Genomic DNA, 27,650 nt, shown 5'->3' on the forward strand with positions numbered 1-27,650 from the left:
TGAAGGAATCCTAATTTACAGAAAACTGAAAATCACATAGGGCACCAAATAAAAGTCAATACTAACAAATAATGGAAATCTGAGATAGTAAGGCTTAAAGGATCTTTAAACACCAGAAATTATATAAGTAGTAAAATACTATATAATAAAAATATTTTAAAGTACCTGGGTATATTTAAATGAGAAACCCGACAAAACAAAAATAATTACATTTAAATTTTCAGCCATATTTTTAGTTTCTGTAATCTAGGGAATTAAATGTACCCATATATATCTATTTAAGTGCAAGTAATAAAGGAACTAGACAACTTACGCAGTTATTTCCTTCTCATGATTATATGTGTTTAATTATAATGAAGAGTAATATATAAAGTGATATTAGATACATTCTTAATGCTTAATGATAATTCTGGATTGATCATGGTATTTAAAATGTATACTCCTTAAAGCTATTGCATTTTAAAGTCAGACTCTTAGGTAGGTAAATTTTATATACATATCTAAATCCTACTGGTAAGAGCTCCAGCTTTGATATCAGCACAAAATATCACTCACTCCTTTTTGTAGCAACCATTAATAAAGGCTAAGCCTTTGAGGAACTTAAGAAAAGTTAGACTTCATGTCTATTATCCATTTTTACTTTAAAAGTGAAAAGATGTGATAGGAGACATTGACCTACTTTTTCCCTTGTTCTCTTAGTTTTCAGTCTGGCTGATACCCACCTATTAACCTATTTTCTATTTTGGGCAAAACTGCTTTCCATGAAAATCCCTGTGTACATCAAAAGAGCTTATCTCACAGTATATCTTCGGTGCCATTAAATGATGGCAGAGTTGTTTAATTTGACATGTAAGTGACCAAAACATGGACGGATGGAAACTAGATTAGAGGAGACTACCCAGCACCCTAGAGTAAACATCTTCGTCATGTGTGTAAGCCACGTCCTGGAATTGATCCTCTAGTGAAATAAAGTCACTAACAAGCACCTGGCATGGAACTTTGAGGGCAACTTAGATAATACAAAAGAAATAATAATTCCTTAACCAACTTCATTATGGTGGCTGAAAGAAACAACCTACTGTCTTTGGGCTTGAAAGGCCTTTTCAGAAAACAGCAATAAAAGACAACACAAACTCTATTCCTCATCTAAGTACATCTTGAGTTTTCAAAAGGGAATTCATCCTATACCATGGAAATTCTCAAATATAGAAGATACTACCAGAGAGAATTCTTCCTGTGTTGAGAGTGGGCCCAACAAAGCAAAAGTAAAGACACATGGAGAAGAGCTAAAATCGCCACCCTTAGGAATCCCTAGTACCTAGCAAAATGAAGTTACCAACGTTCAGTTGTTCACTTCTGTAGTTAAGACGTGATGCTGGCGGCAGCATCTCTTCACACTTTCGTACAGACGACTTGGAGACAGTGTGCTTATTTATAAAAAACTCCTTTTTATGACAATAAAATATAAAAAGAAACAGGCTAAAAGTTGGCATTTCTGGCATCTGAAAATGGGAAAAAAATTAAAGGTTGCAATGGAAGGAAGAAAACCACAGCGAATATGTTCTGAAAATGAAGCCGACACCACCGCTCACGTGTAGTCCATTTTTACGCTACCCCGAGACTGAAGAGCTCGAACCGTTTTACAGACAAGCGTGACTTCCGAGACGGAAAATAGGATAATACAGCGTGTTGCTTACATGTTCATTCCAGGCATTCCAGGGCCACCTAAAGCATTCAGTGGGGGTCTCATTGCACCTCCATAGTTCTGTAATGATAACCAAGGGTCAGACTACCACAAAACAAAAAAACAAAACCAAAGAGGAGGGGGGAAAGAAAGGAGAGCAGGTTAATGATTTCCCTACACAACTCCTGACTGGATAAGGCCTGTGCAATTCATTCTCTGAAGGGTCCACTCTTGTACTTTCGCTTCTATTTTAACAACTACTTTGGTTTGTCTTTAAAAAACTATGTAAATATGTAAGATCATTGTAGCATGTTAAATGATTAATGTATAGTTGCAGTGATATTTAATATATCTTTATTAATTTCCTAATATCTGTACAACAGTGAACTTTTAAAAATAAAACATTTCACGAATTTTAAGACTGTTTTTAAAGAAAAGGCTTAGTCAACATGTTTGAAATTGTCAGATGCAGAACATTTACATAAAGTCTGAAAAAAAATCTCCAGGTGAACCCAACATAAGAAAGTTGAACGCAAACTTCAGTTCACAATATATTCAACACAGAAATGCACTAATACAAATGTACAAAAATATGTGAAAACTAAGGTAAACTCAGAATATGTATGTATACATTACATGACTCAATAGGTTTCTGTCAGTATCTGGTACGTGTATTCAAATGATAAAAAGATTTTAATGTTTTAACATGCACACCACAGTAGCTTACTTTAGTTTCCATAGGGCCAAAAGGTTAAGTGTAACATTATCATGTAGATATATTTCGTCACCATCAACCACTTTCATGCATCGCTTTCTGACACCACTACTCCTTCAAAGTTTCCTGACTACTCTTTCTCAGTTTCCTTTGCTGGCTCCTTTTATTTTGCAAACTCTTTAAGTGGTGCTTTCTTCAATGTTCTAGCAATAGCATTTTTGAATATTCTAATGATAATTATTATTTCAATAAATGCACATTTATGGGTAATTTTATCTGCTATCATTAGTTCACTCTGTTAGGAATATGTTGACCTTCGCATGACTTGTCTCCATCTGGGTACCACGTTATGCTCAACGCGACTGAAAGAGCCCTGACCGGTCTCTCCTGACTCCCTCACGCTGCCTCCTCAGTCCCGCAGCATGACCTTCACACGCCGTCCCGGCCAAGAGCCTCTAGGAGCCGTGACGCGTCTTCCTTTTCTCTCAGCGAGTCAGTCTCTGGGTGCTCCGTGTGCAGCAGCTCTTGAAGCAGGGCTCTCCGTGTCACTCCTGCGCGCCAGCCACTGGGACTGCTCTACTGTCCGCGCTGGTCTCTGCCTCAGCGTGTGCCCCTCCCAATCTATTCTCCATACTACCCTCTGGAGCCCTGCTTCTAAAACTTAGTCTTCTTCAGGTCACTTAAAAGCCACGATGACCACACTGCCTATCAAATAAAGACTAGTCTCCTCAGCATGGCTCTATGAGGTATTCACAGATCGGCCCAGCCCATGTTTCCTGCCCTCATTGCCTGTAATTCTTACCTTCTTCCCCTCATTCCAACTGCATCCTGCAACCTACTGAATAGCTGCGGTTCAGAAACGAGCAATACAAATTTACACTCATGTTAACTCGTGTGCTGTGGCCTTCTGTGTCGCAGGTGCTAAGATGACAGGGAAATGCTCAATAAGGGAAGTCTGTTAACTCCAGAGGGTAAGCCACAGTTCATAAATAATTTACTCATGTGCTATTTTATGTTTTACTTTCAGGAAATCTTATTTAAACATCCTGGTTTTGTGGCTTATAGGGTAGTAGAGTGGTTTCTGTCTACATTTTGAGTCATTGGTTGAAAGAACAGCCATTTCCCTTAACTTGTGGACGCAGCGTGGGGGAGGCGGCAACAGTGTCAGCAGAGTCTCAGAAGAATGCCCCTGGGAACAGGGTCTGACCGGCCAAGGGTGACAGGGGTGCTTCACGAGGAGTGTCTCCCCTCAGCTCTGGCCTTAGAAGATCTGTGTTTTGCATTATCAAGGAAAACATTGGTCTTCCTGACAGGTCTGGACCTACGCAGGTGCTGGTTTGGGTCTCCGCTGCCCCTGCCCCGTTTCCTCCGGTCCTCCTCCTGCATGTGTGCCCTTGGGCCAGTGATTGTCGCAAAGATCCGCTCAACCTTAACTTCCTCATCTGTGAAGTGATAATACCTTTCCCCTCACAGGCTTGCGGGAGTTTAACTGAAGCCAATGAAACACCTGCGACAGTACCTGGTGTATAAAGAGCATGCTACCGGGGCTCCAAAGGTCTAGCTGGAGCTCCCTCTTGTCCCCCTGAAGGAGCCAGCCCTCAGTGAGGCCCCGTCCCACAGCTCCTCTCGGCCGACCGGCGGGGTTACTGAGCTGGCTCGCAGGCTCCCGACAGCGCGTCTCTCGCCTAGGCTTTGCCTGCCGCACAGCAGCTCCCCGTCCGCTTCGGCACCTCCCGCTAACCCGCTAACCGAGGCGCGCCGCGGGCGAGTCTGTTTTCCTCCCCTTTCTACACCCAGTGCTCAAGAGTCACAGGGAATGAGGGAGAAAGGATCGGATACAGAATTTGGTAGCTTTATAAAATATTTACATTTTGTAAATAATCTGAAGCAAAAGGAAAACAGGAATATAAGAAAGAACAACAACTGGCTTTCCAAGTGGTATCAACCAAGGCAGAATAGAAAGAGCTAATTTAGAATCACTGAATTTTCAAGTTGATGGCAGCTATACAATTCCATCTGGCTCAGTCTCGCTCCCAATGCAATGTTCCTGACAAAACGGCACTTCAGGCTCTGCCTGGAAAGTTTACAAAGAGGTTTTCCACGACTGGGCAGTTTAATTTCTAGAAATGTCTTCTTTATCCTGAACTGAATCCTACCTCCCATCTTATATTTGGAAATACAGAAATCCGTTTACTCTCTCCTTACATGAGAGCCGATCGCATATTTCCATCTTGCCACGTCTCCACCTCAAGTATCTGAGTTGGAAATCATGGTATGTTTTCCTTTGCGTGTAACTCATTTATCCTTTAGATTTCTAGAGGGCTAGAAATAGTTGGGTGGCCTTGATGAATTTTTATGTTATTATAGGATACCCTCAGAGCATAAGAACACAGGCAAGCTAAGTATATCTTAGCACAAAAGCAAGTAGAAAAATGACTTTAAATTTGGTATTAGGGAAGACATTTTTCTTGATTAAATAGACAATTTTACTTTTCTATTGAAAAGATATGATATCAATTTTAAAAATCACGTATTACCACTAAACTTAGATTTAAAACAGATTAATAGGTGGGGAAAGTATGCCAGGATTTAGAACAAACTTTAATTTCTTCATCCATGCAATAAATATTAATTGCATGTTTACTATTGTCCTATAGGTGGATTTTGCCTAAATTGGCATTATCTAAGAATCACTAGACAACATATATTTCTTTGTTCTACTAAGTAAATTGTTCCAATAGATAAAAACTGTCCCTCTTCACTACACAGATCTTAAGCTCAAAAAATAATGGAGTTGGCCGGCGTGGCTCAGTGGTTGAGCATCGACCTAGGATCCAGGAGATCAAGGTTTGATTCCCAGTCAGGGCCCATGCCCGGGTTGCGGGCTCGATCTCCAGCAGGGGGCGTGCAGGAGGCAGCCGATCAATGACTCTCTCATCACTGATGTTTCTATCTCTCTCTCCCACTCTCCCTTCCTCTCTCTAAGACAATAAAAAAAATATATATATAAAATAATGGAAATATCTATGATAAGAACAGGATGTATATTTTGTTTGAGTATAAAGCCAGAGACAATATTCCAGAGGCTGATTCTATAATTTAGCTACAAATAGCAGGTGCATTCCACTCTCAGGTGGCATCTGAATGATTAAATGTCTGTTATGAAAGTTGTTTTCCTATTTTCTTTCAAGAAACACAGCTAACCTTTACTAAAAATTTCACAGTTTACTCATGACCAGGTGTTATGAGTAAATATCTCACAAAAATTCCCCATTCCAAATGATTTTACCTCACTTTTTACCTATTGTATCATTCATATGATTCCTGTTTTCATTTAAGTACATAATATGTATAAATACTTTCTTTAGCCTTCTACACTTTATATGCTGTGATTTTACAAAGTGTGTAGAGGTATTTCTGGTTTCTGAGGTAAACTCACACAAAACACTTTATTTCCCTCAAGTTATATAGAAATAGATAGCAAGGATACCAATCCAAATAGAAGAAATAAACTACTCTCTTTGGGTTTCAATATGCAAAGAAAGAATCCACACTTGTATGATAAACTTACTTATTAAAACTGATCAATAAGAGATTACTCACCAGAAATATGTTATCTTACTTTGTGTTTTTAACTTAACAAAACAAACATACAGCTATTCAGAAAACAAAACATAGACCAGTATACTTTTTATTTCTGCATTTTCAAATGAAATCTAAGTGTTCATATAACCTAGGTAAGCAGTGGTATGTCTTTCAGATACTGCAAAACTGACTCTAGTTTTTAAAATGTTAAAAATATTGGTCTAGGAATGACAAAAGGTTAAAGAGCAGCTACCTGAAAAATAAGTGAACTGAATGAAGACTGTTAAATTATAGGCATGAAGTTTTGATGTATGTTTAAAATATATCTAATTATGAAAATAATTAGGGGGAAAAAAAGCCTTCAAGTTCTGTGTAGCCAAATTGCTTGGCTTAGTTCATTAGTTAGTTAGTTTATTAAAGACTTCTGTATATTCAGTCAATGAAATATCCTATAGATCTTATGAATTCTAATTGCTATTAATAGCTTAATGATGGTTGGTCACATAAATTATTATCTCTAACGAGTAGAAACAGGGAAAAATAATTTAGATATCAAAATTAAGAGTATTATAAGATCTTAAGAATAAGACATAAGACTGAGACTGAATGAAAGAAATTATTTTTCTGAGTGTTATTTATATAGTGTTTTTCCCCATGTAATACGGTATTTCTGAAAAATTAGGTTATATGAACTTCATGTTTCAATATAGTTAATATATACATTATTATATGTTAGAAACTCCTTGGCCTAAGCCACATCATCTGGGGTTAGATTCTAATTCTCTGACTCCTATGCGCACACAACAAAATATTAATTTAATTTTTTAAAAGTAGATACATGAAACAAGCTCCTAAAACTGTCACTAATGCTGTTCTTGGAAAGGAAAAATAAAATAAATTAATTCATTCTTTTAACCAGTGTTATGACATGCTAACCTCTGATCCATGAGGTAGAAATTTTAAATTCTGGATATTGGATTAGTTTCTTTGAAATATAACATTATAAAGTTAATTTCTACCCCATGCTATTTTCCCAAGGGAGACAAAAATATATTTTGGTAAAAATAAATGAAATTCTGGAAGAGTACACTTAAAAAATGTCACTGACAGCCAGGATAGATTTGACCTCAGTGTATACTTCTGGGAAATTTTGATAGAAAAGTAAGCTAGCATCTGATGTATACTGACAGCATTATGCTTGTCCAGCAAGATCAATTTTTAATGGTTATTTTTAAATGATTCTCTATTATTTCCATATTCTCTAAAGAAATATGGTAGTGTAAAATAAATTGTCAATGACATTCTCCAAAAGACAGAAATATATTTTACACTGCTTATTCTATTTAATATTTTTAATCATTTAACTTACATGATTGCTATCTTCTATAATAATTTTCTATAAAATTTTTATATTTCCTCAATATAACCAACAAAAGGGTAATAGTTATCTTTTTATAATAATTACTATAATGTATTTTCTCAAATGTACTGAACAGACGTGTGACAGCACCTATAAATATGGTTCGTTGCTATATCAATTTGTACATGTCACAGACATTATGTTTTCAAGAGCCTAACAACCATATTATATCAAGCCTTTAATGCATACAACAAAAGCTAGGAAATAACAGACTATTTTTGCATAAAATAAAGGCGAAAAATTTAGCATCTGCTCTCTGATTATTTACCTGTGGTCCTAAGGGCACCATTCCTCTCGGAGGCGTCATTCTCTGCATTGGCCCACCCATATTTGGATGTCCTAAAATAAAAAACAGGGAGGTATTAGCTATGTAATGAGCATGGTGCTACACCAGAGGCTAGTAGTCTCCTCTCTGCTTGGTACTTAATTACTCTGTTTCTTATGTCATCACTGTCATTATGTACAATTAAGAGTTAGCTAAAAATATAAATCACCTGGCCATGCTATCTGCAAAAATGCAGTTGGTATAATTATGGAACATTTATTCAAATAAAAAACACCTTAAGAGAATAAAAGATCTCCTTTGAGATTCTGCACACCTATTTCACTTTTACTTTGACATAGTCACCTTGTTGCCGAGTTGGGTCCATCCCACTGGGAAGTAATGGCTGACTTCCTGGGACACCTCCAAGTGCCTAGCATATTTAGTAAAACAAAATAAAAAAGCAATATTGTAAATATTTATAAAATAAGGGCTTTAACAATTCTTTTAAAATTCCTATAATTACAGAATGCATTTCAGTATTTTGTAAGATTTGTTATATTTCACATTCATACATAAATTTTATAGGTCTATATATCTAATATAAGTTCTTAGTTCTAAAATTATTCTCTTTTGCCCAATTTTGTGGCAAACAAAATAGGTAATTTGGGGGAACAAATATCTAGGCAAAAAATTGTCCTACATCTTCTTAAGTAGCATAATGCCTCTGCTCCAAATTAATTTACTAAGGGTACTGAGATAAGTGATTTTCCTTCTTAAATATAAGCTCTGTTTCTAAAGATTGTTTTATTCATCTGGGATTGCAAGAGCAGCGGTATTAAAACGCCAAGGGGTGAATGAATATATTTTTTTGTAGTCACATTTTCCCTAAGAAACTATTAATAAAAATAATACTGAAATTAGGTTCAAACCATTTGGTTGTATTGAAAGGACTAGAATGAAAGAAGATTAACAGACACGGCCTATTTATGCGGGCGCGACGCTGGATGCACACGGAGCCGCCCGGCTCTGCAGCTGTCCGAGCAGCTCCCAGAGCCTAAGGAAGCTACAGGTGGTTTAAGCCCGTTGCTCATAAGAAGTATGTATATAGACACATACGTACATAATCCTGACAGTTGGCAAGAATTTATAAAGATGCATTAATTGAACTTAAAGCAGGATAAATCTTATCCAATTAGTTAAAAATTTCAAGTATTTCAAAGAAATTTAATCTTAAAGAATTTATTATCTAGATCACTTGGGATACAGTAGAGAGCTGCCATTTCTCAAGCCATTTTTATAATTACTTGAATTTTTTTTTTTTTTGCTTACAAACACACTTAATACATATTTATTGAGTTCCTACAGGAGGATCTATTTCCTGTTTACCTTTCCAGACTAATTTCTTGCCATTGCCACACTGACATTCTAATTTCCAGCCATACCAAATTTCTTTCATTTTTTTCATTTCATGCATTCAATCAGCAATAATATCTAATTGTCAACAATCAAAAATAAAACAAAATAAAACTAAAACTAAACTATCTCTCCTCTCAAGGAGCTCACAGACCCGTGAGTGCCTGTTGCTGACATATTTTAGGTCCCAGTTTAGGGATCCCTTCCTAACAAAATTCCTTCCCACAAACCCAGCCTGGATAAATTTTCCTTCTATTTACTTTAAAACATGTATAAGTGTTTTTTTAAAGTTCAAACTTACAGAAAAATTGCACAAATAGTACAAAGATTTCCATATAACCTGACAAAGATTGCCCTGCCCCACTATTAACATTTCACATCTGCCCCTTGGCCCTCTCTCCTCCTCCTTCTCTCTGTTTTTCTCCTTAAGTCTTTTTCAGAACCAGTTCACAGCAAGTTGCAGACACTACGCCTCCATCACCCTTAAGTACTGCAGAGTGTAGTTCTCTACACAAGGATGTTGTTCTCTTACATAACCACAACATAGCTCCTCAAGACAGGAAATCCACAGTGATACAACACTACCATCCAAGCCACGGGTGTCATCCGGACTCTGCCATTTGTCTCCACAATGTTTCTCTTTTCTTTCTGGGACCAGGTCCTTAACGAACTCATGTTGCATTTAGTTGTCATGCTTCTTCATGCTCTTCCAAGCAGTAATAATTCCTTAGCCTTTCCCTATCATGTCCTCAACAGTTTCACAGAGAATGAGTGTTAAATTCTACAGGATGATCTGATGTCTCCTCCTGACCTAGACAAAGCTAATATATATATTATCAGGAATACTCCACCCCATACATGGTGCTATGCTCTTCTCAGTGATTACATTAGAGAGCACATAATGTTGACTGACCCCACTATTGGTGATACTGACTTTTATCATCTGATTGTTTCTATACCATAATTCTGTTTCCCCCTGGTAACTGATTACTTTTAGTATTAGAGCTATCCAAGATTGTCAATATCCCACTCCTCATCATCGTTTATCAACCCACCAGCCTTAGCATCCACTGACAACTCCCAAGCACTATGATAGTTGCCAAATGGACTCTTTCTAGGCTTATAAGTTGGTATTCCAACTGTAGGGGTAAGCTTTCCTTTTTTCTTATTTACTTAGTATAGACTTATGGGTTCCTATTATATGGGTTGTAACCTATTACTATCATCATTTACCTTAATATTCATAAATGTTCATCATATTTTGAGCATTTCCTTACTGGCCGATGTTCCCGGTTCATCTCATACTTTTCCTGGCCTAGATCTGGAATCAGTCTTTTCCCCAAAGGGCTCTGACTCCCCCTAGTGAGGATGAGGAACGGGGTGCAGGTCTCGGGATCTGGGTTCTCAGGAGTGTGAATTACTAGCTGGATGAACTGCTTTCAGGCCCCCTCGGTAGACTCTAAGCTTGAAAGCCTACATGCGTATGTGTATATGCACACACATCTACATCTGGGACTGAAATCCCTCCTCTCTCTGTACAGTGTATACACATACCAAAAATTCACTCTCCAACGCCGATTCGACGCCTCCAGTTCCAATCCAATACCTCAGAACTATTTTTAGCCTCCATCCTTCCTATGCCTCCATTTTCTCCAACAGTGAGAAACCAGCTCTAATGATGTTCAGTATTTTTTCCATATTTGCTTAATCGATGTACTTATTTGCTCAATATAACCAATCTCACAACCACACCACCATTTGCTCTTTCTGCTCCCTCTGTTGGCTCCTCCCTGCCTCCCTGAGCTTGAGGGCAGGTAAAGGTTTTTCATGCGCTTTTGCAGGGTCTCGTGCCTCACTTTCGAAGAGCATAAATATGATCACGGCTTGTTTTCTTCTCTGAAAACAAAATCTGAGAGAGTGTGGAACCTATTTTTGCCACTTGGCTCAGAATAATATTTACTGAAGGAATAGAAGGAAAAGGGTTTAGATTGGATAATTTGAGGAATCATCAGTGATAAAGTCATAAGAATGGAAAGACTTCAAAGAGTGAGAAGATAAAAAAGATCAAATATATAATTATTTAGAAATACCAACAAAGAGGTAGGAAAAGAAACAGAAAGTGAATAGGTATGAAATTAAGAGGGGCCAAGACCAATGTTCCAGAGAGCATGAGGAGAGTTTCAGGAAGAAACAAAGGCCCACTCTGTCAAAAGTTATCAAGACGTGAAATAAGTCCGGCAGAAAAAGTCAAGAACCATGATTTCACTCATATGTGGGATATAAAACTGAAAATAAATAAACAAGAAAAACAGACAAACAAACAAAAAACAAGAAAAACAGAAACTCATAGACACCAACAACAGTAGGGTGGTTACCAGAGGGAAGGGGTTGGGGGGCAGTAATGGGTAAAGGGGTCAAATATATGGCGAAGGAAGAAGATTCGACTTTGGGTGGTGGGCACACAATGCACTGTACAGATGATGTGTCATAAAGTTGTACACTTGAAACCTACATAATTTTATTAACCAATGTCACGCCAATAAACTTAATAAAAAAGACATTCTTAGACAGAAAAAACAAAAAACAAAACATGAATGAGGAGGACCGAGTATATGACTAATCAACGTTATCTTCAATTGTGAGTGTGAAGTTCTTGCTTCAATAAGCCTCCAAGTGGTTAGTTTTATATTCTGAACTTTAATTCTGAGTTTCTAAATCTCACTGGAGATACCATGTTTTATCACAGGAAACCATTCTCTTCAAAATTTTACTTTCTGTTGCTGCTCTTAGAATATCAGAACTGACAAGTCTTTCTGTGTTTCTAGTCATTTAAAAATATAGCATAACCCCATAGAAATACTGATCAACATCATGTCTTTCAAAAGTCTGTCTTTTAGAAGAAGTCAGATCTCTAACATTTAAAACGCTTTTATCAGTCCTGGTATGACCAACAAGGGCATCAACGGGGAATAATCACTGCATTCCATAAACCTTTAATATCAGGAAAAAATTTATACATCTTGTTGATATTATTTTCATATTTTTAACGTGTTAAATGTACTCTGTTCAGACTTAACAAAAAATTCTGGCACACATCCTTCATTCTATAAAATATCTTCACTCTGATAGAGAAATAACACATGATGAGGGTGTCTAATAATAACAAGCATGATATTAACAACAGTAAACACTTGTGAGACAGTCTATTTGTGCCAGGAATTGTGCTAAGCTCTTTATATTTATTATTCCACTCAATGCTCACAACAATACTATGAGGCTATTACTAATTCTTTTTAATTATAAGAAACTGAGGTTTAATACATAAGCAATTTGTTAATTTGTCCATAGTTATATTATTGGCAAGCAGCAAAACCAGGGCTTCAGATCAGATCAACATACTCCAAAAGTTTTAAAGACAAGCTTTAAGTTCTAGAATTTAAAATGGATGAAATAATACAAATTTAATAAAACAAGTAATTAAATGAAGGAATTTCTTTTTTTCATGATTTTTTCTTGATCTTTAGACAGGGAGGTAGAGGGAGGAGAAGAGGGAGAAGGAGGGGGAGAGGGAGAGAGAGAGAGAGAGAAACTTTCATGTGAGAGTGAAACATCGATGCTGCCTACTGCATGCCCCCCCCCCCACACACACAGGGATTCAAGCCCACCCTCAACCCAGGCAGAACTGGCAACCCTTAGGTGCATGGGATGACACCCAACCAACTGAGCCACAGCAGCCAGGGCAGGAATTTCTTGATTCAAACAAGAATCATTTTGTTTACAGAAAGTATGAAACCAGTGCTAAGCCCCTCTAGGAACTTAAGATTCTGGTGTAGATTTCCTTGGATACCACCATATAGTCTACTCATAGAGACTAAATGCTCACTAATGATGAAAAAAATTATTAATTTTTCAATGCTTTTATGATATAATTCAGTTAACAATTTTGATCTACCTAAATTTTTACAAAATGAAGTAGAATAATATAATTAAGAAAATTTAGAACTAGAAGGGATTTTAGAAATAGGTGAGTCCACTCTCATTTTTCTATCAAGGTCCAGGAAGGTTAAGTGACTTGCTCCAAAGTGACTTACTGGGCATTGCTGGCATTCGGACCTAAGATATTTAAAACAATTACGGTCTTTTCAACAGCATCACTGTCATTTTTTTTTCTATAAAATGGCAGTATATGTGGAGAAGATATTAAAATGCAGAAATGTTATAGTTAGTGTAGGAAGACATTATCTCCACAGCACAACTCACCATCTGATATGTATTTATTTACTTATTTTTCTTTCTGCTGTATCTCAACCATTGTAACTGCTCTAATACTATAGCCCTTTGCCACATGTGGCTATTTAAATTAATTAATAAGGTTAAAATTTTTGTTCCTCACTCTAGCCACATTTCAAGTGCTCAAAGGTGCTCAAAGTACTAAAGCCACTGCATATGACAGTGCCCACACAGAACGTGTCCATCACCCCAGGAAGTTCTGCTGCAGTGCTGCATTAGAATGCCAGATCCACAAGAAGAGAGATTTTCATTAGTTTGTTTATTGATGTGGCTCCACATCTGGGATTGTGCCTGTCCCGTAGCAAACCTCAACAGGTATGTGTTGAGTGATTGAATATTTTTAAAGAAGATTTTATATAGCTCTATGAAATGTCTAATCAAATATACGGCAATGCATTTTTTTTAGTATTGGATTATATCCAAAAAGGGTATATCTGTGACAAAATGGCTATAAAATAATCAGATATGTTTTGGTGAAAGTAGTAATTATACCAAAGACCTCTATATGACTATAACTCAAACTGAGTAAGACTGCACAGCATTCACTACGTAAACTTTTCTTGGATTGGGAAGAAGAATGAATTTGATTTTTGTCAGACATTGAATTTGTTAATTTCCTTTGTTCTACAATGGTAGAAAATAATTGGAAATACATATATCTCAGGATATACTTATAACGAAATTCATAAAGAAATAATACAATTTAAATGTTACATTAGATTTAACATAGTAACTTAAATACATTAATAGTGCAGTTATCACTAATAAACAAATAAATAAGGAAATCCCAGTTGATAGAAAGGAATATTTTGAACTGGCAAAGAGAGCTACTTTATGCTTTCACCATTAACCATTAATTTATATTAAACATATGCAATATATTTAATTTTTACAGTTAGAGATTTGCTGTAGTTGCCCTCCTTACAATTTTAGCTATAAGACTCCTTCTACTTATTCAGTGTAGAACATATTTCTATTTATGCAGCTAAAGTCTTTCTTTTACATTTTCATATTGATATCATTAAATAGAAGTAAAATTCTACATGTGAAAAATTTTACAAAGACAGAAAATAATTTGTAAAGGACATGCTAAATAGCATGTATCCTTAATAAGAGAACATGTGAAAAGAGTAAGTATGTAGTTTGTTGAAAATACATTGGTTATATGGGGATATAGTAAATTTATTTTCAGCATGCAAGTAAATGTCCCAACGACTTATTTTTTCTGCTCAAATGCCTGCTGATTTTTTCCCTATCTGAAAAGTGATACAGTAAAGTCTTTTTAAGACTTGTCTATCCTCAGCATCCATTATGGTTTTCCTTTTATACTGTAAAAACTATACATTCAATATTAATAAAGGATAATCTTATATATTGAATAACCACAACTAATATCTTTTTTCTAATCACAAATTATTACCAGCTCAATGCAAACTTAGAAAATATAGAAAATCAAAAAAAATCACTCATTATCTTACCACCCAGAAATAAAGGATATGGGCCTTATCGTCTCTGTGATAAATGCGTGTGGAGGGGGCACAGGAGCGGGGGAAGCGTGCTAAGCGTGTACAGTGATGTAGCAAAGGTGGTGTACTATGTACATCTGTGCCTGCTTTCTCACATTGGATAGTAGATCATAAATATTTTATCATATCTATAAATTTCACTGTATAGCATGCCTTTTAATAGCTGCATACTACTTCACCATTTAGATACATCATAATTTATTTAAACACTTATTATTGGACAAATATCTTTGAGAGTTCCAGTAAACAGTTAAATGTAATGTGCTTTTGAATACTCGATTCAGCTTTAGAATATAAAGCTGAATCAACAGTAGTAACTGTGTTATTTCAATTCACATACCTGTTGACAGAGTTTCAGGAATGGTGGGAAAGAGTATAAATTCTCAAAACTCTATAGGCTCAATAAATCAATAGTTTATTCTTGGAGTCACTCATTAACAGTCTGCATTTCTGGCTGCCTTGGTTTCCTCAGAATAGTGTTGAATAAACATCGTGAATTTTTCTGCTTAGACATTTTATCTATGAGAAGAATAAAGACCTGCTCTACTCCAGGTTATGGACACGTCAACACCAGTGGCCCATTCTGACAGCTGAAGCAATTCCAGTGTAAAATTGTATAGTAAAAAATGTGTTTTGGACTTAATGTCTGTGTTTTCACATATACATTTTTTCTTTGCCAAATTGTGTATTTTTGTAATTTGACTCTCTTTTCATCATTTTAGAGACTACTTACTCCTTCATATATTTTTTGGATATTATACCATATTCCAAATACTCAGTCCTATGAATATACAAACCTTATAAATATAAAAAATTTGTAAACTTAGTTCAGAACCATGAAAAACCATCTCAGGAGAACTTATGCTAAAATCTATAACCTAATTATAAGTAATTATAAATTCTGAAGGATCCATTTATTAAAGGAATGCCTATTAACATATTCAAAATGATTAGTTAACCGTTGAAGAGATTAATATTTCACTTTTTATGTTCTTAGATATAACCTATCAATAAAACAAAATTTCATTAGTTTACGATCACTGTAAATGAAGACCAAATAACAAGTATTTAATACATTTGTGTTTTGTATACATCACTTGAATTAATCACCAACAACAGTTCTGCCAATTCTACTTAATGAGTGCACAACGAAAGTGAAGAACAGTCCTGTTGCTGGAAAGGGTCATGCTCCTAAATAGGTTAAATATTTCCTAAAACTGTATGTTCACACTATTAACAGTTGTTTATACTATTAACAACTTTCTGTCCTTTGAAAAGAAATGCAAAAGACTTAGGCACCTATGTAAGTAGATCTGACTGTCAATATACATGGTTCGCCCACAGAGAAAACAAAATTCCCATATGTTCGAACCCTTGGCATCTGTGCCTTTCTCTCTCCTATTTCATGCCATGCTCCCATGGCCCTAAATTCTGAATGCAGATTCGGTCTGAAGGAGAAAACTCCTCCAGCTGCTAATGTGAAGACTTCCAGCACTGCTTCCTGGTAAAAGCTGTGCCCTGGGGCAGAACTTGGGGCCGCTCTCCCTCCTGGGCACTAGAAGCGACACCACCAGCCAACTGGGACCCTGCTTAGTTTCAGTAAGAGCTGAGTGAGAAGCAGCAGACTCTGCTATAAGGTGTGTTAGGAAGCACAACTTCCTTCTCTTTTTGGTCAGGAAGGACGTGGAAATAAAGAATAAGAATGAAAAAGAGAATATACTGTGATAACAAGTTTATTTGAAATCTGGAAAAAAGCTAAGGCATATAAATTACAAAATTAGAGAAAGTGACAAAACAATTATCTTGATATAATTTTCCATACAGTCAAGCATTTAATTTCTTTTTGTGTTATATGTATCCTAAAATTAAACTATATACTCCTTGCAAGTAAAACATGTGCTTTATTTACTTTAGCAAATAAATATTTATGATGTTAATAAAAAACTATTCGAGGACAAAGGTTTACAAAATCTCAGAGCTCTCGTAGGTAAAACAGTTGGAAGATCTATTGTTAATTATTTATTAATAGATCTAACCCTCCTAGAAGCAGCAAATTATATACCTGGTATGTCAATATAATTGGGCAAAATTGATATAAATTTTATACCCATGATACTGAAAATATATTTGAAAAATAAACCAAAATATGCTCATAGAAAGTTTTATTGCCATCCTTTAAATAAGTATAATCAGCATTTATGAAAATTATACGTATCTGAAAATTAGGTTCAAAGTACATGGTAGACTCTAAGGGTCAGCAAACTTTGCAGGCCATATATGGTCTCTCTCATGACCACTCAATCTTCCTTTGCAGTGTAAAAGAAGCCATAACAATGCATAAATGAATTACATGTGGCTGTGTTCCAATAAAACTTTATTTACAAAAACAGTCATCCAATCTATGGACCATAGTTGGCCAACCCTTGAAATAGATTATATATTACTAAAAGTAGCATTAAATGGAATAAAGGATAATTTAATATTTTTATAGGTAAAAAATACTTGTGATACTTTCCCAGATCTATATTGATTCTTAAACAAACAAGCAAACAAACAAAAAACTTAAGTAGCACATAAATCTTACCTGGTTAGGTATCCTCAATGGGGGCCTTGGACCTCCAGGGTACCGAGGTGACATAAAAGGCTATTGAAATAAAACAAACAAATAAACAAAACCAACCAAACAAACAAAAAAGCACAATGTAAAATACAGATCTGAAAATAAACTGCTTAAAAAACTTTTAGAATTATACAAAACAAAAATCAATTTACTTCCATATGTGATTGCTTTCAGTAGAATAAATGCTTTTAAGAAAAATTACTATTGCATTTTATTTTTTTGTAGAATATATGGAAATTTTTCTGAGAAAATTGTAAAAACATCAAAAATGATTAAAGTAACTATAGCAAAAAAATTTTTTAAAATGTGAATTAAGATAATGATATAATTGGTAAAAATAATTAAGAAATTTAGGCAACTGCATCTCACTAAAGGCTTCAGGAAGAGGCTTATTTGCTACATCACTATCCAAATTGAGTTCTAAGTATATACTTTGACTGAATTATCCAGTTTTGCTATCAATTTCCTTTAATAATTTTATAGTTGCCAAATTTTTTCACATTTACTTTCATAGCTTTGTTGAAAATGGTAAAGATATTTCTTTTCCAAGAGTCACTGTGGTTAAAAAGAGCTTTGGTTTTACTTCATCAAGGGTTTGTTATGATTCAAAATTGATTATAAACTTTAAAGTTGAAATTTCTTTGTATATTTTGAACCTAGCAGATTATGAAGTGTGTACTTTTAACAAAAAAAAAAAGTCTTATATTAAAACCCTATTCAATTTATTTTCTTAGATGAATCTAAAGCTGCTTAGATGTTGATCCTGTCAGTCCAAGAACTGTCTGAAAAACATCCTAAAAGTCTCATTTTAATGATTGTTCAATGTTGAATGGAAGGAGAATATTTTTGATCACTCAGATTTGGGCACCAAAATTACTAAAATTGTTCCTAAAATTATTAAAAATTCCATTTTTATTATATTTTTCTATAAACAGTAGGAAAAATATAATTTTGTTTAATTATATCACAATACACAATTTATTAAATCTAAGTTTATTCCTTACATGAAATATAAGCAAATTATCAATTATAAAGTATTGAATATTATAAAGTAAATTATTAAGAACAAACTAATATAAATAAGAATCAATTTAACAAAGGCTTGGGAAAGCCAGACTTATAGAACTTTACATAATTAAATTCCACATTTATAATGTATTTTCTAAAAACATTTTTAGAAATTAGGCCTATAATTCATGGCTACATATATTTCCCAAGGCTATTTTAAAGCATCTGAAAAATAAAATCCTAACATATTTAGGCTGTATAGAATTTTTCTATTTTTTTCTTTTTCTTACTTTTTTAAAATTACATTTATTGGGGTGACATAGGTTAAGAGGATTATATGGGTTTCAAGTGTACATTTTTACGATACATAGTCTGTATATTGCATTGTGCACCCAATTATTTTTTATACTATCTTTTGGAGGGTCTGGACAAACCAACAAGAGGAACTTTAGAAATAAACTAGCACTTTGGCTTTTTGCTCATTGTGGTCTTATATATTAATGAATTCCCAGGAGGACATTTTAAATGAACAGAAACAGTGGATTATTCGGGTGATAACTGTCACTTCCAGCTGATAAAATGTAAGTGGATTTTCCAAGTTTAGCATTTAAAAAGTGCTCAGTTTACACATATTTGATCAAAGTTGTCTCTCTTTTATCATTTCTGAAACTCTAAGCTGAATTAGTTAAGTATACTGCCAACTAGAAATGTATCCCAATATTCACACTCCATCTGCTATTTTCCTAATACCTAATTTCATTTATGAAACTGTCTTTTCAAATTCTGGATTCATTTTTAAAATTTAGTACTTAAATATAGTGTCACTGAAATTTTAGAATGGTTGCCTTTCTTTCACAAAGAAAAGTTATATGACATTCACTAATCCAAAGTATAATTTCTATTTCGTTTTTGAAACATGGAGAAATAAAAATGATTTGTCTATAATAAATTCACTTTGAAATGGAATACAAGGTAGAAATTGTTAAAAATATTACTGAATACCAAATGCTGAGATAAACACTGAGATGTGCCTTATTTGAAACAAGCATTTGAGATTTGTGTGCTCTTCTGAATGTAAAATGATGCTATGGTGTTAATTTAATGAACTATTTGAAAAGAGAAATTTTTCCTGTAATCTACAGCATCATGAATAAATGTATTTGAATGGGGCTGCTGCGCCCTATCTGGCGGCGAGGCCTTATCAAGGGGCTGCTGAGAGGAAGATGCAGTGCGTGTGGCAGCTGGGATCCCGCCGGCCCTGACGATAAGATTGCGAGACATACAGATTATCTCTTTAGTTATTTAGTTATTTCTTCTTGTGTGCCCTCCTCCAAGAAGTTCAAAGTTATGGGAGCTTTTGGCCAAAAAAAAAAAAGAAAAAAAGAAAAAAAACACTTATTAATTCCTATCTATATAATTAAAACAAAAAATGACCAAAATCTAGTTAATTTAAATTTAAAAATCTACTACCTTTACCTAAAATATAAAGATTGCTAGGGGGAAAGCATTTTTAATATTAAATTAGTGCTGTTATAATATAAGCTCTTAATATTCAGTTTGATCCTCACATTAACTTATCTAGTTAACCACCTAGGTCCTCAAAGGCTACTTGAGGTATAGACACAGCAACAGAACCCAAAGGAGTTTGTATACTAGCAACTGAGAATATTCTATACAATTTTTTGTGTTTCACTATTCAGAAGTCAATTTGCTTTGAAATATAATTTAAGATACTAAAACAAATTTAAATTATTTATGGTAAAATATGAATCTAAGAGATCACCTACTAATAATATACATCTAGACATGTAAATACGCTCCACATTAACAACCTTGGAAGAGCAGATTCTTCAAAAAAGTCCTTGGCTAAGAAATGTGCTTACTCTTTATATTTGGGGCAAAAATAATTATTTTAATAGTTTGGGCATCAAAATATCTGCATGAATGTGCCATGAGGTGAATCAATATTTTATCTGGAGAAGGCTTTCCCTTGAAAAAGTTATTTATCCTATGTGTGCAAAACACATTTGACTAGAAGTCTGCATTCTAGCTTTTGCGTCCCCACTAATTAACAGAGGGGCCCTTTCAGGGCTTTAGTTTTCTCAACAACCTTAAAGTGAGCGAGTTGGACTAGATGATCTCTAAAGTCCGTCAGACAAATCAACAAAATAAAGCCCCATGATTCTGTGTTGATTACTCCCAGCATTACCTTTAAGTATAAAGATTAGTATATTGTAAGTCTCTGTAAGTATTTGAAGTGTGTGTGTGGGGGGTCAAAGGCACATGCTCCTAAGGCACAAACCACCTTTACTGAGGAGCTGCAGAAACTTATTTCCGCACTTTCCAGAGAGAAAGGAAAATCCAGTTAAAGAAAAAATACTCCAACAGACAATTAGGCCCTTTGTTCACACCAAAGGTCAATAGGGAGAATTTAAAAAGCTGCACTTATTGATTAAAAGGTGTGCTAGAGATTAGTTCATTCAACAAATATTTATTAAATACCCATGAAGGCACTGTTTTCGTGGTTGGACACAGCGGTGAATAAAGCAGATAAAGATCACTGCCCTCTGCTTAGGATTTTTCAAGGTTCACAGTCTTGTAATTAATAGGAGAAAGAATTTTCTGGGAAAGTTGTTTTCTATTATCAGTCCACTAATCTGGAACAAATAGTATGTTCTCTTCACCAAATGGCAAGTATCAATGAAAACCTGAAGAAAATAATATTTCAATCTGGTGCCTTCCCTCAAAAGGCATATTACATCATCCCTACTGACAGAACATGCAGTGCTATGAATGACTCAAAACCAAGGTTATGCTGTTAAAAAAGTTTTCTAAATTATACAAAACCCATGGAATAAGACTATATATGATAAATAGAGTAGTCCAGTGAGCACTGTGACATACAGAAACTACATTTACAGGCATAAATTCTTGTTTCTACATGGTTAAGTTGTCTACCCAGAATCAATGGGATAACCCGGAGTGCGTAAAAATATATACAAATCCAGAAAAGTCAATAAATACTTTATGACAAAATGAAAGGGAAAAAGACTAACAGAACTACAATTCAGGGGTCCATCTCATTTCCTTCAAATAGTCTTCTAAAGAAAAGATCGTAACATTTATAATCATAATTTATTTCAGTATAGATGTCATTCAATTTTAAAGGATTATTATTTCCCATTATCTCAAGAATTATTCATGGACTTTCAAACTTCTGCTTTTCCTAAATAGAGATTTTCCTTCCTCCTTTGCCCTTTCTGCTAGTGGAAAGTAGTAGTCTCCCTCTTCTTCTATGGTCTTTCATAAGCCCTTAGTGTTTTATCTCAATTCCCTAAGGATCAGAAGCAGCCAGCTCTTTCTCTTCCCTCACGCTAGTTGAAGAGAGACTTCTCAGTCCAATTCTTTCCTTCTCTGAAGATCCCAGACCTCCCCGCCAAGGGAATGGCTTTGTAAATAATTTACCAGTACTAAAATTACAGGTGGTAAGAACCATTTTAGGCCCTAACTTCTTTTACTATCTACAAGATTAAACTGGACATCTTAAGTGATACATTGCTCAAATGTTGTTAACTTTGTTAATATTTTCTAACATTAATAGTTTCTAAAAAACCTATAAATATGATTTATCAACACCAGAATATTCTCTATTTCTTGAGATTACTCTGTACTCTCCTTTCTCTGCCAACTAAATTTCTATTAATCCTCCAAGGGCCAGTTTAAATGTCACTTCTTCTAAAGAATCTTCCTGGGCTCTTTTCCCTCTACTTCCTTAGCACTTTGTTCATACCATTGTCACAGAGGATTGAGTACACTGCTGGGCAATGTGTGCCCTGATATGTAGAAAACCCACGAGAGGAAAGAACACAAAACCGCATCAGAGCAAGTCATCACCTTAATGGGAGTCTGCAAAATGTAATTTATCCATAAAATAAAACTGGTGTTCCCTAGAATCCTTAAAATTGATGTAGCAATGCATAAATCACCTTAAGTCTTATTTTAAATATTTCAATATGGCTTTAGAAACCCTTTAAATCTTAGTCTTTAAGAACAAATTGATAAGAAAAATTAAAATCATTTAAAAATAAGTTCTTTAAAATGCCAACCATTTGAGCACTTTCTATATACTGCATTTTCTTTTATGAGCATGATTTACACAATATCAATAATGACGAGAAGAATCACTAACTTCTCTAGAGTGGACAAATACGGCATTTAGTTTATGCTTCAGAAAATTTAGAAGTCTGAGGTATATTATAGGATATATCATTATGCAGGACTTACATAATTCAAAGTAACTTAGAACTTTTTTGAGGACAAATTATTCACGTGCTATTTGCTTCTAATTTTTAAAATAATAATATCTTTCTAAGTGACTGAAAGAAATACTACATAATTACCAAGTTTAAGAAAATAGGGACTTACCAAACAATTTAGCAAGTGAACACTAACTTCTAACTAAAATGACTTCAGAAAATCACTTGAAGTTTTACAAGTTCGGTATTGTACAATTATAGTAAAATCTGACATAAAATTTTATTTGAGTTTGCCTTTTGACACATCTTTAGAGGAGCAAGTTGTACTTTGCAGTTTGCTAGTTCAACTTCCTTATTTTATGTACGACAGACCCTGGCTACTACTTTAGTTTTCTTGCGGCTGTAACGTTCTGCTACAGTAATACATTCACAGAATAAAGGCAGGTACGCATACTTCACTCTTATAACCGGCGGGCCCTAAATAAACTGTGTGACTTCGCACTTCCTCCGAGGCCCCCAGCGACTGCGCAGCCACTCCCTTAATATAGAATTCTCTACCTCGCTGCCACTCAACCATGAGAAGCTGTAGAGGCAGTGGTATTTCAGGTAAGCAAGCGAATTTGCATATAAAGCACTAATTTGCATGTGATCTTGATTCACTGGACTAAAAGAAATGTGACAACTGAAATGAAATAAATTCACTAAGCTTTCTCTCTCTTTTCTGGAACATTTCTGGTGGAGTTTTGATAATACATGTAGCCTTTAGTTTGTATTTTTAAAGTCAAATCCCAACAGAGAATAGTAGAAGCTGGGTGGGGAGTGGTGGGGAATGGATGTAGTCTTATTAGAAGAGTCTCATCATTATAATCAAACCATTCCTTCTAATGTGATCACTTCTAATGAGGTTCAGGAGGAAGGGCAGGAAACAGTTAGCACATTCTGAGAGAGAATGTACACAGAAGCATTCAATAAATACTTGGCTGGCTCAACGACCGACTGAATGAGCAATATTGATGGAAGACTGTAAAAACCAGCAGAAGATATAATAAAGCTTGGTGCTCATGTATAAAATCTCACCTGACCAGTTTATTGCTAAAAATATTGTCTTGTTGAAAACAGGTAGCATCTATTGATATTGTAAACTGCAAGCCATAGTACTGGCATAGTATATCTGGTTTTCTAGTGGAAAAATGCTTATAAAATATGTATAGAGGGGGAAATTCTGCTTGCTTAAGTAGGACAAATTGTATCTTCCAGAGGACCTAATAAAAGTAGGCAATGAACAAGTGGTGGAGATCCCAAGAAGATCCTGAGTTATAATTACAATATGCTTACCAACAACATTTAGGTGATGAATAAGGCCTTTTATTCTGTTCGTCTGCTTTTAGGTTTCTCTCACTATTTCTGGGGTGTCAGAGTTGAAAAAAATAATTCTTAGGCAGTTTTACAGAGTATACTAATATTTACTAATCACTCTGGTATAAAAGAATGTCAGGTAAATTTATATATGATTTGGCAAAGAAAGTGTGGTAACTTACTGATCTTTTTCTGAAGACGAAGATGAAAACTGCTAACAATTCCATATAGCAGCTTAACTCTCAGTTGTTTGTCCCATAAAGTGCCGTGTTTATACACGGGATATTAGTCTTTTTAGACTAAAATATCAAAAAGCTGTAATTCTTAGGTGTCAGAAACAACATGTTTTAGTTGAAGGGGAGTAACGTTTGCCACTATCAAATATGCTCTTTGGGATATTATTTTAAGCTGGTCATTTTTAAGAAACCAGAGACTCAGGAAGAACCTTTGATCTTCCCCCTAACTGCCTAAAAAAATTAGATAGAGGACTTGCTCCAGGAAGGGAGCTTTCATCATAGGTAACCATAGTTTAATATGAAGTAGTGTGCCATAGACAGGGAGGAACCTAGCATGGGTCTTCTGATCAAAGTCCCCTTTGTGTCCCACTGTTAAATATGGCCCAGCAAACACTTGTTTACCAAACATTTATTTTTCCATCTCCATGTGAATTGTGAATTGCCTTCCTCCCCTGTTAAGTCTAAAACCACTACCTCTCCTCCACCCAGCCCTTCTCCTTAGCTCAAGATGACATAGAAGCCTTAAATGCCTGATTTCTCAGGTCTCATATTTTTATGGAGCCCCTATATGTACGTTTGTAGTAAATTTGGTTATTTTCACCTGTTAACTTGTTCAAGTCAATTTGATTATTAGACCAACCAGAAGAACAGGGGAAAGAGGGAAAAGTTTCTCCTCTCCCCCACATCTTACATATTTTCTTTCCACTAAGAAAAGGCTCAGCATTTGAGTAAGAACATTAAATATTCTGCTTTCTTCATATCAAATAGCACATAACCATCTTTAGTATAAAAATCTGTTAGAAAATGGTTATTTGCCAAAAAGTAATCTGCCTTCCATCAACATTTAGGCAGAAATACAAAGTACAAAGTGATATAGAGCCTGAAAAAATATGAGTTCTCTTCAGTAATTATATTAATTACATAAAGATCGACTATCTACATTACTTAGTCCTAGGCAGCCACGGCTTTGGGAACATTTAATCTTTCTTCTGATATTTCTGATGTACTGTTTTAAGAAGACACAGGGGGAAAGAGACACACTCTATGGCATAAAAATTATTCTAGTCTCTTTCAAGGAAAAAAATCCAAACAGAATTTTAGAAAATGATGAATATAGTGATTATGATTATTTATCTACAGTTCTGGAAAAGTGATGCAAATATATTCACTGTAAGATTTAACCAAAAGCATAAACTTAATAAAAACTAAATATTACTTTTTATTCATTCTGTGTCCATTTTTTAGTTAATTCAATTCTTTTTTGCTATACATGATTTTTCTATATAGATTTCCATTCTCTATTTTGCTATTCTGAATTTCCCTCTTTCTAAACGTGTTTTCTTGAAGTCATGTGCTACTGAGAATATTATTTTGAAAAATCATTATAGAATGTTGTGACTTGAGTATTTCATTTCAGACATCTTATACATAGTAAGAACATTCACAATTTGTATATTTATGATTCCATAAGATGCTTCATGAGGTTTTTTCATGAGTTTTTTTCTGTAGAAAAGTAATGAAGCATAAATTATGTATCAAATAAATTTTGTCAAAGTGACTTCACAATTTATATATTTTAATTGGTCTAGTTTCTTTTCTGATTTTCAAGAAAATCTCCATTAGACATTACTGACACCCCAGTGGATAAGACACTCTTGATTAACACATTTTAATTCCAACTAGTATTAAACTAATTTAGCTCACAAAATGACATACTTGTGCTGGCATATTCTGCTGATAAGCATAAATATGTAGTTTATCTCTCCTACAGCTTAGATATTCTATCTTCATCAACACAATTAAAGCAACTCATAAAATAACTGTAAAATATTAACAGATCTAGTTTCCTAGATGTTATTTTGGCAATTCAGCACAGATACTCAGGTTGATTCTTTCGATAGGGATTTAGTCTAAGCATCAACATTGTTCATTTACATTATGGGCCTTTTCAAAAAGCTTCTATTTCTGAAGCCGTCACTACCATACATTAGATAGAGGTGTGTGATAACGGACCTGTGGACTGTGAATGAGGACTGTGCTGGCTGCTGTTCTAGTAAACTATAAGTTTGATAGTATTCTCTAAAAACTTTAATAATTTGTTTTAGATCAATTTATAGTCACAAACACACAGAGACACATGTTTTGGTGTCTGTGAGACAAGTGGCTTGAGTCCTTCGCAAGCTGGCTCTGGTTCTGTGCTGCCTCCCACGGCTGCCTGAAGTCACAGGACTGATCAACCTGCATTAGTGTATTAAAAAGCAACACCACAATGGGTATGAAAGTACGTATTTGAGACCTACAATTTAGGATAAATTGTCACTGACTGAACTGAAAAAGGAGCTAAAACAGTAACTTCATAAACCATTCTTAATTTTTCATTAAAGAATGAGACAGTGTCCCCTTCCTTTGTTTCCCTTATTTTACCCTACCCCGTGCACGTAACCTCGTTTCAGATGCACGTGTGCAACAGAGCATCCACCTCAATGTACCCCTGCAAAAGGAAAATGCTACTTCGCCTGACCCTTGGAGTATCCCGGTACGCTGGGACGGTTTCTACCGACTGCGAGTCCTTTCAAATTCACATGCAACGATAACAGCATCTGCTAAAGGAACTGGCCTGTGGAGATGGGGCTCTGATGCAAGTGGCAGATTATGTACAGGGGTGGGGAAAAGGAGGTTTACAGCTGTAATGCAAATAACTAAATGTAACACTTAATAAATAATAATACAAAAATAAACTGTTTCGTGGACTCACAACTGTAGCCCGCTTTGGCCCACCCCTGTATATTTTTATTTTCTACAGAAATAAAATGATACTCTCATATTCACTTGGTTACTTACCTGTGAACACGAAACCCATACCTAAAATGACTCAACTCATGTCTAAACTATATAAAATAGTCTTTCTACAGAACAGATTTTTACATAAATTATGAATGCACCAAAAAGTCTTTTGAAACTAGAGTTTATTAATTTGACTAATGTTAAAAAGTATAAAAATAAAGAAGATGAGAGACTTCTAATTGCACAAACTAAAGGTATTTCTCCATCTCCAATTTAAAATATACATTTTGGAACACACGTATCTAAAATAGATACATGTACACAACAAAATTCACAAGACAAATTGAAGTGGAAAAATAATTACAGATGTCAAAGGTATTTGTAATGTGAGAGATCATTTATAGAATATAAAAATGACAGAAAACAGTGTTCACATTTGCAGGCATTCTAAGTAATTAATTCTATTTCACTGTTTCTTGATAAGTATCCTAC

At 34.9% G+C, this 27,650-nt stretch overlaps 1 protein-coding gene across 4 annotated transcripts in view; it reads right to left on the reverse strand.

The window, feature by feature from the left end:
• Positions 1-27,650, reverse strand: part of SSBP2 (single stranded DNA binding protein 2) — a 239,473-nt gene that overhangs the window by 37,251 nt on the left and 174,572 nt on the right. For all 4 annotated transcript variants that reach the window (XM_016210348.2, XM_016210346.2, XM_016210347.2 and 1 more), the window contains 4 exons: positions 17,483-17,542; positions 8,033-8,099; positions 7,673-7,743; positions 1,698-1,765 (listed from right to left, as the gene is read on the reverse strand). In XM_016210348.2, the coding sequence (XP_016065834.1) occupies positions 1,698-1,765; positions 7,673-7,743; positions 8,033-8,099; positions 17,483-17,542 (266 nt within the window). The remainder of the gene's footprint in view (positions 1-1,697; positions 1,766-7,672; positions 7,744-8,032; positions 8,100-17,482; positions 17,543-27,650) is intronic.

This window comes from Miniopterus natalensis, chromosome 3 (assembly GCF_054644295.1).
Source record: "Miniopterus natalensis isolate mMinNat1 chromosome 3, mMinNat1.hap1, whole genome shotgun sequence".
Lineage (NCBI taxonomy): Eukaryota > Metazoa > Chordata > Mammalia > Chiroptera > Miniopteridae > Miniopterus > Miniopterus natalensis.